Source organism: Podarcis muralis, chromosome 5 (assembly GCF_964188315.1).
Source record: "Podarcis muralis chromosome 5, rPodMur119.hap1.1, whole genome shotgun sequence".
Lineage (NCBI taxonomy): Eukaryota > Metazoa > Chordata > Lepidosauria > Squamata > Lacertidae > Podarcis > Podarcis muralis.
This window is the reverse complement of record NC_135659.1, coordinates 99,928,776-99,942,467: the sequence shown is the minus strand read 5'-3', so window position 1 is coordinate 99,942,467 and position 13,692 is coordinate 99,928,776. Positions and strand designations below refer to the sequence as shown.

Here is a 13,692-nt window from a genome sequence, read left to right as displayed (position 1 = left end):
TATGATGCCATTAGGATAGAAAACCCCATCGGTAGCATGGAACCTATTGCTCCCACAGGAGGCACTGTTATACAGTGGTTCCGCTCCTTCCGCCTGGGCCGTGTTCAGAAAGTGGGGCGGGGATGGGTGTTCAGACCCCTGGGCCCTCACTTATGGGGTGCCTCAGGGTACCATCCTCTCCCCCATGCTTTTTACATCTATATGAAGCCACTGGGAGAGATCATTAGGGGGTTTGGGCTGGATGTTCATCAGAATGTGGATGACACCCAGCTCTACCTCTCCTTTAAATCAGAATCAATGAAGGTCCTGTATGAGTGTCTGGAGGCAGTTGGAGGATGGATGGCAGCTAATAGATTGAGGTTGAATTCTGACAAGACAGAAGTACTCTTTTGGGGGGACAGGGTGTGGGTGGGTGTGGGGGACTCCCTGGTCCTGAATGGGGTAACCGTGCCCTAAAAGACCAGGTGCACAGCCTGCGAGTCAGTTTGGACTCACAGCTGTCCATGGAGGTGCAGGTCAATTCTGTGTCCAGGGCAGCTGTCTACCCGTTCCATCTGGTACGCAGGCTGAGACCCTACCTGCCCACAGACTGTCTCACCAGAGTGGTGCATGCTCTAGTTATCTCCCGCTTCGACTACTGCAATGCGCTCTATGTGGGGCTACCTATGTGGGGCTGACCTGGAAACTACAACTAATCCAGAATGCGGCAGCTAGACTGGTGACTGGGAGCAGCCACCGAGACCACATAATACCATTCCTGAAAGACCAACATTGGCTCCCAGTACGTTTCCGGGCACAATTCAAAGTGTTGGTCCAACTTTGAGGGCCTTCTGGCTGTTCCCTCACTGAGAGAAGTGAGGTTACAGGGAGCCAGGCAGAGAGCCTTCTTGGTAGTGGCACCCGCCCTGTGGAAAGCCCTCCCATCAGATGTCAAGGAAATAAACAACTATCTGACTTTTAGAAGACAGCTGGAGGCAATCCTGTTTAGGGAAGTTTTTGATGTTTTATCTTGTTTTTAATACTCTGTTGGGAGCTGTCCAGAGTGGCCGGGGAAACCCATTCAGATGGGCATGTTATTAATAATAAATTCTTATTCTTATTCTTACCACAGTACCACCAACTTGGGTGACTTTAAAAACAGATTAGATTAGACAAGTACATGGAGGAAAGGGCTCTCAATGACTGCTAGCCAGGATGGCTGTTCTCTCCTGCCCAGGCAGCAATGCTTCTGAACACCTGTTGCTGGAAACCCCAGGAGGCAAGAGAGCTCTTGTGTTCAGATCTTCCTTGTGGCTTTCTCATCTGGTTGGCCACTGTGAGAACAGGATTCTGGGGCCAGTGGCCTGATCCAGCAGGCTGTTCTTAGGTTCTTAGGTAGGCTAAAACCAGCACTTTGTGTTTTCAGGGCGTGATACAAATGCAATGTATCCTTTCCTTCCATCTAGTTCCTTTGATCCTTTGGGCAAAGAGGTGGAGATTCAAGTCACAAAGGACTTCTCAACTGTCATGACCCTGAACAGCAGTGGATTTCAGATGAAGAGCTGCCGCTCCTGCGGTGGTTGGTCAGATATCAAAACCTGGTACAAGTAAGTAGCAGACAGAACATTTTCCTTGGGCGGGTGACAGGGGAAGAAGAGAAACAGCCAAGCAATTCACTCAGGGCAAAGAATGGCAGGCTAGACCATGTAAATGAATGTAGTGTTCCGGCATTCCTGATGGTTGGCAAATGATTTCAAGTGATTTCAAGTCATCAATCTGACCAGGTTTTTGTTTTGTTTTGTTTACTGTTTAACCTACCTGATCAAAACAAATTAAAAGCAGAGTTTTCTGGTTCTTTGTTTGATCCGAAGCATTTCATTCCGCCAATGTGCTCCAAGGATTGGGGGGGGGGGGGGGGAGAGGGAGGGAGAGAGAGAGAGAGAGAGAGAGAGAGAGAGAGAGAGAGAGAGAGAGAGAGGATGTCTACCAGCCCTGGATCTCACCAAGGTATTTCTCCTCCTGCCCTCACCAGAATGAGAAAGGCAAGCCTTGGGTTTTGGCCATTCTGTTGGCACATACTCTCCCTCTCTCATCCTCATTGAACTGCACTGTAAACAACAATCCATAGTCTTTTTGATAGTTCCTCTGGAGCTCTTTGTTACTGGATTTTCAGCAGTTGCCTTCTGGGCCAGATTTTAAAGACTTGCTGGAAAGCTTTTTATTCTGTCAAGCCAATGCAAGCAATTAAGGGTAAACCCCCAACCAAGGCTTTATTGATATTTGCTTTTAATTTCTATTTGCTTTTAACTCGTTTTTCACTTTTTATGATTTCATTGTCTAGTTTTACATTTCTAGATTGTTGTGGATCGCTGTAGTATTTTTTTTATGATACGGCAGTGTGTGCGTTTGTATGCACTGGGTTTTTGTTTTTTTTACTGTCTTCCAAGGGCTTGGGATGGCACTGTCAGAATTCCTGCTCCGAGACTGCAGTCATGGGATTGTTGTCTTTCACATGACGGTGTATGTTTTGACTCCACAGAGTGGGAAGTGAAGAAGACAGGATGTTTGTGTTACTGTGTTCCATAAAGTGGGACTATTGTCCTTTGTTCTTTCTCTTTCCTTCTGATGTTAGAGAGAAAGGGAACCATGTTGCAGTGCTCTATGTGTGTTTACATGTAAATAAAGTAGATTAGCCAAAATGCTGAGTTGCTGAGTTCTGTTACGCAAACTGCGAAGACTCTGTGGATCCCTAAGTGTGCTGATGTCTGTTGGCATCAGTCGCTGTGATGTCCGGGCAGAAGAAAGCTTTTGAAGCTCCCGAACGATCGACCAGGAGGGAGAGAACATGCCAGTCAAGCATGTGTCTCTGCTAGGGTCCTACTCGAGAGTAGGACGACACCCTAACAGGCACTGCTAGGATGCACCTTTTCATTTAAATTGCAGGCAGCTGTTCTAACTTCTGCAAGCTTTTCGCATCTCTTTCCCATTTTTATCACTCATCAGATCTTCCAGCACTTCGATAGAGGGTGTCACGCCAATGGTACAGATTGCTCTGGGGGAAAGACTGATCCCTGTTTTGGATGAAAAGGTTGGTCTTATCCTGCTGGAGCTGAGGTTGAAATGTACATAGGGATCTGACTGCTGATGTTAAGCGAATTGATTTTGATGCTGTTCTTGGTGCTACCGGTGTTCATAGAATTGTAGAGTTGGGGGGAATCTCAAAGGTCATCTAATCCAACCCCCTTGTAATGCATCCTTTGCTTAAAAACCTCTGAACCCATCACTTCCCAAGGGAGTCCATTCCACTGTCAAACAACTCTTCCCATCAGGAAGTTCTTCCTGATGTTTAGCTGCAGTCTCAACCATTGGTTTGAGTCCTCTCCGCCAGAGCAGGAGAAAGCAAGCTTGCCTGCCATATCACCTCTCAGTCTTCTCCAGGCTGTTGTTGTTGTTTAGTCGTTTAGTCGTGTCCGACTCTTCGTGACCCCATGGACCAGAGCATGCTAGGCACCTCTGTCCTCCACTACCTCCCGCAGTTTGGTCAAACTCATGCTGGTAACCTCGAAAACACTATCCAACCATCTCGTCCTCTGTTGCCCCCTTCTCCTTGTGCCCTCCATCTTTCCCAGCATCAGTGTCTTCTCCAGGGAGTCTTCTCTTCTCATGAGGTGGCCAAAGTACTGGAGCCTCAGCTTCACGATCTGTCCTTCCAGTGAGCTTCTCCAGGCTAAACAGACCCAACTCCCCCAGCTGTTCCTCATAAGGCTTGGTTTCCAGGCTTGTGCTTTCACTCTCACTTTGCTTTTCTGGCTTTATATTTCAGAGCTGTGGCCTCTTGCAGTCTGCCCTGTCCAGGCCTGGAGGTTGCCTTCTGAGCCAGACTCTGTGTAAGTGGCTTCCTTCTTTTGCACATTCCTTTAAGAAATGCTAAGGCAAATCAGGGAGAAGCTACTTCAAACAGATTCTTCTGATGCTGGTTTAGTTGATATTTTAAACACACAGAGGGGGAGTAAATGAAATATGCACATTCCCCAAATTTGAGCTAAATGACTATGGATGCCATTAGGTTTGGGAGAGAAACAGTGCCTTCAATATATCCCCCCTGCTTTTATTAGACATCATGTTTGAAGACCAGAATTGCAAAACTTCAAAATTCCAATACTGTTCCTTTGATGCTGTAACTGGTCCTGTGGACTTCCCCACTCATTCAGCTGAAGGCGCTGATCTTTGTGTGCATGCCATTGCATGGGAGGAAAGAGTCTCCCCATTGAAATGAATGGGGAAGTCCATAGCAAGGATTCTTTCAATAGAATGGGCAACTGGGAAGATTTCCTAAAAGACAGGGGAGGTTGGTGCAGGTGATGCATTTTCCAGGAGCTCTGAGGCCACGGGGTAAAGACATTTGCTCCTTAGTTAAAGAGTATGAACACTGAATGAGTCTCCTCGCTTGAGAGGCAGTGTGGTGTAGTGGGTAGAGTGTCAGAAGAGGAACTGGGAGGCCAGGGTTCAGATCCCAACTCGGCCACAAAGCTCTCACTGAGTGACCTTGAGGGCCAGGCACTACCTCTCAGATTAACCAACCTCACAGTGTTGTGGGGATTAAATGAGGAGAGGAAGAGTCACGGATGACACCTTGAGTTCTTTGGCGAAAACGTGGGATACAGATGCAATAAATAAATATATAAATTCTTGGCTTCCCTGCAGTTGACTTGTCACCTCTTGGGATCCAGTACTTTCTCGAGAGCTTCCTTCTGAGAAACGACACTCTCATCCTCGAGCTGCGTGTAAGTACGGTACCAACCAGCGCCATGCACTCCTGCTTCTCTGAAAAGGGATTCCGGGGGCCAAGGGCTTGCCTACACTCTCTGCCCTGGTGACTATTCATCAGGCTTCAAAAGTTTTTGTTCCCAATCAGGAGGAACACCATCTCAACCCGAAAAGTAGTTAGGGACCTGCAATGGCACTCCGCGGCCATGGTGGTGGCTCAACTATGACCCTATCTGGAGAGGAATAACTGGGCTACAGTAATCTAACCTCAAGGTTGGCGTGTGGCAATGCGCTGTATGTGAGTGGCCTTTGGAAACCATTCAGAAACTTCATACATGCAGCAGCCTTTGAAAATAATTTGGGAAGCTTCAGTTCCTGCAGAATGCGGCTGCCCAACTGTTGAGCTGAACAGATCATACAGCGCAGTGGCTGACCAGACGCCCCAATGGGAAACCAGCAAGCAGGATTCAAGCACATAAGCCCCCTCTCCCCTCCTGTGTTTCCCTGCAACTGGGATTCCGAATTATTGCTTGCCTTCAGCTGTGCAGGCAGGGCATAGCCATGGTGGCTAATAGCCATTCACGGCCCTCTCCTCTGTGAATTTTGTCCAGTCCTCTTCTAAAGCTGTATAGATTGGTGGCTCCCACTGCGTCCTGCAGGAGCGATTTCCATAGTTCAACTATGTATTTCTTTTGATGCTGCTGCCAGGTCTCAGAAGAAGAAGGAAAGCCGGACGGCAGAGCAGAAGAGGCCGACGGTGGAGCAAAAGAGAGGCTTGACAGCCTCTTGGATTCTCTTCCTAAAATGCACAAGGAAGCTGTCACTGACATTGCCATGGCGATGAAGCAGCTGGACTGGAACTTTGCCCAACTCCTACAACCTATAAAGCCCATCATTCTGGATAAGAACCACAAAATGGTGAGTGGGGCCAAACCCTGGTCCAAGTGGAAACTCTGCAGGGGGTGCGTCCCCTGTACCCCAGACCTGTGCCCTCTCCCATGGCATGTTGGCAGCACCCAGTGGCCTGCATGGAGCACTAGTTGGCATATTAGGTCACATGTTGAGTCACATCAAGCTGCACATGTGATTTGGAGCCCAAAGGAGCTGGGACTCAAGGCCAGAGTGTGGCTCTGGCAAATGGAGACTAGCTGTGTGGAGGGCAGGGACAGAGAGAAGAAGAGTGAATAGATGCTGGTTCAATGCCATCCGTTGGGATTTTCCATTGCCTGGCTGCTCCCTCCCGAGAGAAGCCAGACTGGCTCCCTCCTTGTTGTCCTCCCATTGGCCTTTGGGAACTAACTGTTTTGAAGGAAAGAACGGGTGCTGTGATGTTTTTATTGCAATTATCTGTAGGTTTTAATAGATCACACAGGCAGACACATATATAATTCTAATCAGTGTTTAATTGCTTTTTAATGATTAGTGTTTTTTCTCTGTTTTTAGTTGTTTCTATTTTATCTGTTAGCCACTTTGAGTCCTTGCCTGGGAAGAAGGCAGGATACAGTGGAACAGTTTCAGGTTAAGAACGGACCTCCAGAACGAATTAAGTTCTTAACCTGAGGTAAAGTAAAGGTAAAGGGACCCCTGGCCATTAGGTCCAGTCGTGGCCGACTCTGGGGTTGCGCCGCTCATCTCGCTTTACTGGCCGAGGGAGCCGGCGTACAGCTTCTGGGTCATGTGGCCAGCAGGACTAAGCCGCTTCTGGTGAACCAGAACAGCGCACGGAAACACCGTTTACCTTCCTGCCGGAGCGGTACCTATTTATCTACTTGCACTTTGAGTAGCTAGGTTGGCAGGAGCAGGGTCTGAGCAACTGGAGCTCACCCCGTCGCGGGGATTCGAACCGCCGACCTTCTGATCAGCAAGTCCTAGGCTCTGTGGTTTAACCCACAGCGCCACCCGCGTCCCTTTAACCTGAGGTACCACTGTATAATTAAATATAATAATGAACATCATAATAATAATTACTTGTCATTTCATATACCTCCCAGGGCTTTTGCATGTTGGAAAGTGTTCAGCCTCTGCTTCCAGGGCAAGTTTCTGATGAGGTGAGTGGCTTTTTATCTGCTGAACCCTCCTTTCCCTCTTGCCTGGTCTTACTTGTATAATGGTAAGTACGTCTACTCAGAATCAGCATGGAATAAATTCCCCCTTGGGAGTTGAAGGATAGAGGCTCACACCAAACTCCCAGTCAGTCAGATTTTATTCAGCAATGCATTACAGTACAGAGTCCAAAGGGCCTGTGAGAGCATCTCCAGTAGAACACACACGGTGTGGCATAGGAGCCAAGTCCTAGGGGCTGGGGTCCCTCTCCCCCCCTAAAATATTTGAGGGCCACCCCTCAAAGTTGGGGGGGGGGGGATTCCCATTGAAATATTGTGTATGTGCCGTGCCATGTGATGGATTATGTGGGGTGGGGCTTACCTGGCCCCCCCTATATTTTATTCGACACCCCTGCTGTGTGGGAAATGTACATCATCTTAGCTGCTCATCCTCTCACCCAATTAGCTTCTGCTCTTTCAGGACCTCACCATCTCTTCATCCAACTACAGTCCTTGAAATGCACGTTTACTCAGCCCATTTTCATGGTACCTTTCAAAACCCTCCTTGTACCTTATCTGGAGTTGTTACATCCCATTTTATTCAAGGGGATTTCCTACTCAGAGTGAAGTGATGGACATGAGACAGGTCTTGGTAATGCAGGTGAGCTGTGCGGAAGCACGCTGGCAAGGAAGCTCCAAGCAAGCTGCCGGCTAGTTCTGCAGAGGCTCCTTTTATTAGCAGAAGTCAACAATTGGAAACAGTAGTGAGACCACCCTGAACTTAACGTATTTCCATCTAAGCACATTTTCAGCGTTAGCAAATACACGTGTCAGCAGGTGTTTCCCTCAAAGTTTTCTCCCGATACTTGATGACGTCTGCGTCCCCCGTCATGCTCCAGCCAAGTGATATGTCTAGCAAACAAATTGTGAGAGGACAAAAGGTCAGGGGGAAAACCCTGTTTTCTAGCCATGAAGGCAAAAGGTCAGGGAAAGCGGGCATAACGCTCCTTGACATACTGTTGCACATCTGGTGCGAGGTTTGCCTTCGCAAAGCAAAGCGTTATCTCTACACAGAGGACATGGTTGGAACTGCTCTGTTATTTCCCAGTGGAAACACAGGTGCCCAGATATATGAGGAAGGCATTTCTGAATTATTTCAGGCTGTGCCAACATCATCCTGGATGTTTTAGGGAGGTTGTTTCCTTTGCTTTGCATTTTAAATTGTTATCTACACACTCATCATTTGTGCCCTCATTCCTGTATTTAAACCAAATCTGTGCAGGAGTTAGAAAACTATGTGATGAACTTAACCGCTCATGAACCACCTCGATTCTATAGCGACTTTGGCATACTTTACGTGATTCATCTATTGAAGTTGGAGACGTTTAATGCTGAGGGGATCTCCGTCTGGAGACTAGATGAAGTAAGTTTCGGCCCAGCTCTCTCTGCAGAGCCTTGTGCAGGAGAACTTCCCAGGGGATGGTGTCCATCAGCATCATCTCTCTCTGCTGAACGGTTCTTCTTTTGTTTCCTTTCATGGCAGACTTACTATGCACCAGCTGATACTTTGATTGCAGACAACAAGCTGAAGGTCTCATTGTCTCTAGAAAGGTAAGACCAGACCACTTGCCTTGTTGTCACATACTTTGCTCACACAAGCAGGATGGTGCTAGCAGTGCCAATGCATCATTTTTGCTAAGTAGATAGTCTAATGTTATGTTTCTTATTTTCTTTCTGTTCGTCATCTGCCGTAAAGTGTAAATGCAGCTAGAGACATGGTTCACAACTAAGATACAGCACAGTCTGCAGGGCAACAGTTGGTGTGGATCTAATACTTGGTTCCTGAACAGGGCTAGCCAGTTGACTACAGAACCATAGAATCAAGGAAATGTAGACTTGGGTGGGTGCAGAATGCTGTGGCCAGATTGCTGGTGGGGGCATCTGAGCGACAACATGTGGTGCCACTGTTAAAACATCTGCACTGGCTGCAGTGGCGGAGCTTCAAGCTCCAGCACCAGGGGGGGCAGGGGGCGGAGAGCAGGCGGGGGCGGGGCTGGCGCGCGTCCTAGGGGCGTGATGCCCAGCGCAGGTGGGGGGACAGCCGCGATGACACCCCATGGGGATTGAACTGCCACGGGCAGTGCGCTCCCCCCCGCACTCCTCTTCCTCCGCCACTGACTGGCTGCCCATCTGCTACTGAGCCAGGTTCAAGGTCCTTGTATTAACTTACAAAGCCCTGAACAACTTAGCTCCAAGTCACCTTAAGGTAAAGGTAAAGGTACCCCTGCCCGTACGGGCCAGTCTTGCCAGACTCTGGGGTTGTGCGCCCATCTCACTCAAGAGGCCGGGGGCCAGCGCTGTCCGGAGACACTTCCGGGTCACGTGGCCAGCGTGACATCGCTGCTCTGGCGAGCCAGAGCCACACACGGAAACGCCGTTTACCTTCCCGCTAGTAAGCGGTCCCTATTTATCTACTTGCACCCAGGAGTGCTTTCGAACTGCTAGGTTGGCAGGCGCTGGGACCGAACGACGGGAGCGCACCCCGCCGCAGGGATTCGAACTGCCGACCTTTTGATCGGCAAGCCCTAGGCGCTGAGGCTTTTACCCACAGCGCCACCTGCGTCCCTCCAAGTCACCTTAGGGACTACCTAAGGCCTTGGGATCTCAGCTTGATATCACTGCAATCAGCTTCTTGGGGCTCCTGGCAGATGCTGTTCACCGAAACCTTACGGTATGCCGAGTCTAACATGTGGTTTCCTTATTTTCAGTGGATTTCTTCAAACACATATGAGGGGTGTAAGTTCTTCCTTATGTTTCAGTTTATGTGATCATACTAGAGGCTGCATCCCTGTTCACATTGCTTGCCATCCCCACATATCCCGCCTCCACCTGCTTGCAACCCCTCTCTCTTTGCACCTTACCCCCAGAACCCCTTCCCCTTACAGCTCACCCCCAACCACCCCTGCCCTCCCTTTGCATTTTGCCATTCCTGCCCCCCCCCCGCCACCAGGGGCAACAGGAGGAGTGTGTGAAAGCTTGCATACTTGGGTTGTTAGTAGACCACAAGCATAACAGGAGCCAGTAGTGTGGGGCAGCAGCAAAAGAAGCGAATGCAATAATTCAACAGAAGTCTAGTGTCCGGATTGAGGGAAGTCATAGTACTTGCCTTGGAGTCCTGCTCTCACAGTGGCCAACCGGATCCCTGTGGGAAACCCACAAGCAGGATTCAAGCTCCAGAGCACTCTCCCCTCGAGCGGATTCCTTGAAGGATCCCCTGCATTCCCCTCATTCTGTGGAACTTCCCTGGAGTAGGAGACAGGGGCTTCTGATGTGTGGGGCACGACCCACCTCAAATAATTCTCCACAATCCTCTTGGAATGCTACAGCGCCAGTCAGTGGGGTTTGCACAGTTGTTGTTGTTGTTTAGTCGTGTCCACCTCTTCGTGACCCGCTGGACCAGAGCATGCCAGGCACTCCTGTCTTCCACTGCCTCCCGCAGTTTGGTCAAACTCATGTTCGTAGCTTCGAGAACACTGTCCAACCATCTCTTCCTCTGTCATCCCCTTCTCCTTGTGCCCTCCGTCTTTCCCAACATCAGGGTCTTTTCCAGGGAGTCTTCTCTTCTCCTGAGGTGGCCAAAGTCTTGGAGCCTCAGCTTCAGGATCTGTCCTTCCAGTGAGCACTCAGGGCTGATTTCCTTCAGAATGGAGAGGTTTGATCTTCTTGCAGTCCATGGGACTCTCCAGAGTCTCCTCCAGCACCAGAATTCAAAAGCATCAATTCTTCGGCGATCAGCCTTCTTTATGGTCCAGCTCTCACTTCCATACATCAGTAGCCCCATTTAAATTTCTGGGCGTGTGAAATAAACAACCATTAGACAATCCACCACAGAACAGTCCTTGTGCTGACTCCCCATGCAAACCACCCTGATTGCATTGCTGCAGGGTCCTCGCTCCAGGTGCTTTTGCTTCTGGGCTGTTTCTTGGACTTTGGTAATGACATTTCTTCATCCCAAAACAGGACCTATCTAACGTAGTTGGCATGCTGGAAACCTTACTGGAATTTGAGGATCCTGTTGCATTGTTGGGTAAGAATTGGTCCAGTTTTGTGAGGGGTGGGCACTCGCTTCAGAGGAACTTTGACAGGTGGTGGGTACAGTTGTGTTAGGGACAGTCCCACATCTGTTAGGGTTGTGATGATTTTGCTCTGTTCAAAGAACAAATCTAATTGTCTAATTTCTGTGTAGCAGAAACTGAGTCCAATAGCTATTTTTTCCAGCCAGGTTCATTCTATAACTGCCATGTTAAAGGGACAGTTAACCTGCCACTTCAAATATGCGCTCAGAAATTTTTTATTTGAGGGAGATAGTTTAGAAAGGTTAGACATCTTCAGGAAAATATTTGATAAATTATATGCCCCAAATCCATGCATTGCAATTTTGATTCAACACAGTTAACTATCATTAAAGCAAAATAATTTTGGCAGCATCTAATATCATTATTTTTAAAAAGCATATCTAGAGAGAAGTCACACAGACAAATGATAAAAACCTAAATGATGGAAAAAGGAGTTTGACTCACCTCTGAATATGCTAAACGTATTAACATTAAAAGTAGCACTCACTATGAACAGAACTTGTTCAAGTAATCTATAATGGCGATTTGAATTAGTCATGTCAATTCTGTGTGTGTGTGTGTGTGTGTGTGTGTGTGTGTGTGTGTGTGTGTGTGACAGCGTGTGTCTGAGCAATAGCATATAGCTGAGCAGTTTCAAGATCAGCCAATTCTAGGAGGGCAGCTTCCATGGGCGTTAGTCCAAATGCAATGGGTCATTTCATTAGGGACAAACCTGAAATTGTGGGGCAGCAGACACAGTAAATGACATTAGACAGAGGAAGGGGTTGGCAGGCAGAGCAACACAAGGTCCCTGCTGCAGAGTTTCCAGATGGTCACATGCCAGTCCAGAGAGGTCACCTTCTGTTTGCCCAAATGCGGATTGTGCTTCTTTTCTTCAGACAATCTGGAGCAGGAGTTCCTGCTGCCGCTGGCTCCAGGCGTGGGTGATGTGGTGAGAATGAAAACCAGCTGTACAAAGGTGAGTCCTTTGGGGTTTTCCATGTTTCAGGATGTAGGTTTTGAGCTCCTCAGGGCCTTCTCGGTGGCTGCTCCCAGTCTCTGGAGATGCCTCCCTGAAGAAGCCGCCCTGGCTCCCTCCTTATTCTCCTTTTGCCGGCAGGTGAAACCTTTCTTGTTCCAAAAGGCTGTTGGGAACTGACTCCTTTTAATGAAAGGGGGGTGCAGTGCAGTTTTTGTGACAGTGATCTGTATGTTTTCAATAGATTTCTTATGTATAAACATAGTTTCAATTTTATCAATGTTTAATTGTTATTTAATGATGTTTTTCTTGTGTTTTTAGTGGTTCGTATTTTTATCTGTATGCTGTCTTGAGTCCTCTCAGGGGAGAAGGTGGGGTATAAAATACATATATCATAGAAGCAGTAATACGTAGTCCTGGGGTGTAGGGGGAAAAGCTCAAAATTGGAGCCACTTTTTCAGAGCATAGCTTTGTGCCCCAAGGACCTTACAATCTAAAACTCACACAGGGGACAATCTAAAAGCCCACACTGGCAGGTATGGAAAGGGATACTCAGAGGAGGAACATGTGTTTATATCAGCTACTCAGAGTGAGGTGGATGAGCTACTGGAGAGAGAGAGAGAGAGAGAGAGAGAGAGAGAGAGAGAGAGTTCTGGGGTACAGAAGTAGTGCTCTGTCAAAAGCAATGGCAAGCTCAGGCTGGAGACCCCCGTAAGAGAGGGCTCAGGTGTTGTTTCAGAGGCAGCCCATCCTCAGACTGAGCCTTAAGTTGGGAGGTGCAGTTCCGCTGTAGCTGGTGGCTCCACCTGCGCGGAGACGAGTGTCTTCATTGAAAGGAGCCTGGTTGGCTTGAAGAGTTGTGCAGAGAAGTGGGAAGCCTGTGCTTCTCCCAGGACTGCTGAGCCCTCTGAGGAAGAGGTGGGCTCCATGCCACCCTTGGGTTGGAGGTGGGCTAGCAGAATGGGCTTCTCTTGCACAAGAGCTCCTGGTTTCATATGGACAACTGGACAAACTCCCTCTCCCACTCATTCCCTGAAGGAGGGGCGACTGACCCAGAGTCAGGAATGGGAAATGTGGCACCGAAGTCCACATGGGGTTGAGGGATGTTGCCTGTGGCCAACGGGCAGAGATAGAAGAGCAAAAGACACGTTTATGAGGGACCCAGGAGGAAACCAAGGAAGCGTTTCCCCTGGGAAGGGGCTAAAAGATATCCGGCAGCTCAGAAAAGAGCCAGCCAATGTCAGGTCACGGAATCTGGCAGCGTAAAAGGAGTGAAGGTAGCAAGGAGGATCAACTGTGCTGAAGGCTGCAGAGAAATCCCTTAGCACTGGGTTTGGGAGACGGAGGGGGAGCAGCAGCTTGGAGAGGTCAAAAAGCAGAATTAGAAAAAGTTTAATGGTCCCAGTTCAGGAATTGGGAGGCACGTTTTGAACTCTTCCTTTTTCTTCAACCTAGGAATACCTTTTGATTTCTCTCATCCCCAAGTAATGATGTCCTCTGGAGCCCTGCATGAAAAACCAAGTGGTTGGAATTGTGCCTTACTATTTCCTCTAAATTTGGATCCAGCTCCTTCTGTTGCACCAACCATGCACTGGGGGGGGGGGCAGAAAATGCTGTTCCCAGCCTTGGAGTGACTAGTATTCCCATAGTCAAGTAGCATGCAAGAAATAAAATTGCTTTAAACTTCTGAGTTGTGGCAAAAGGCAATGTGCACAACCCATGTGTGGGACTTGTGTTTGCGTGTTTGCAAACCCCTTTGGAACAGATGGGAGCCACACAAGGATTCCTGAACAGGCTTTGCACAGCTCCC

The 13,692-nt window shown here is 48.5% G+C and overlaps 1 protein-coding gene across 1 annotated transcript in view; it reads left to right on the top strand.

Moving 5' to 3' along the window:
• The window catches only part of LOC114599858 (uncharacterized), a 43,698-nt gene extending 30,224 nt beyond the window's left edge, over positions 1-13,474 (top strand). Inside the window, exons 5-16 of the mRNA XM_077929478.1 lie at positions 1,446-1,586; positions 2,983-3,067; positions 3,803-3,866; positions 4,684-4,763; positions 5,455-5,664; positions 6,738-6,794; positions 8,071-8,211; positions 8,332-8,399; positions 9,557-9,584; positions 10,809-10,875; positions 11,803-11,882; positions 13,338-13,474. Coding sequence (XP_077785604.1) covers positions 1,446-1,586; positions 2,983-3,067; positions 3,803-3,866; positions 4,684-4,763; positions 5,455-5,664; positions 6,738-6,794; positions 8,071-8,211; positions 8,332-8,399; positions 9,557-9,584; positions 10,809-10,875; positions 11,803-11,882; positions 13,338-13,370 — 1,054 coding nt within the window. The 3' untranslated portion in view covers positions 13,371-13,474. The remainder of the gene's footprint in view (positions 1-1,445; positions 1,587-2,982; positions 3,068-3,802; positions 3,867-4,683; positions 4,764-5,454; positions 5,665-6,737; positions 6,795-8,070; positions 8,212-8,331; positions 8,400-9,556; positions 9,585-10,808; positions 10,876-11,802; positions 11,883-13,337) is intronic.
• The last annotated feature ends 218 nt before the right edge of the window (positions 13,475-13,692 follow it).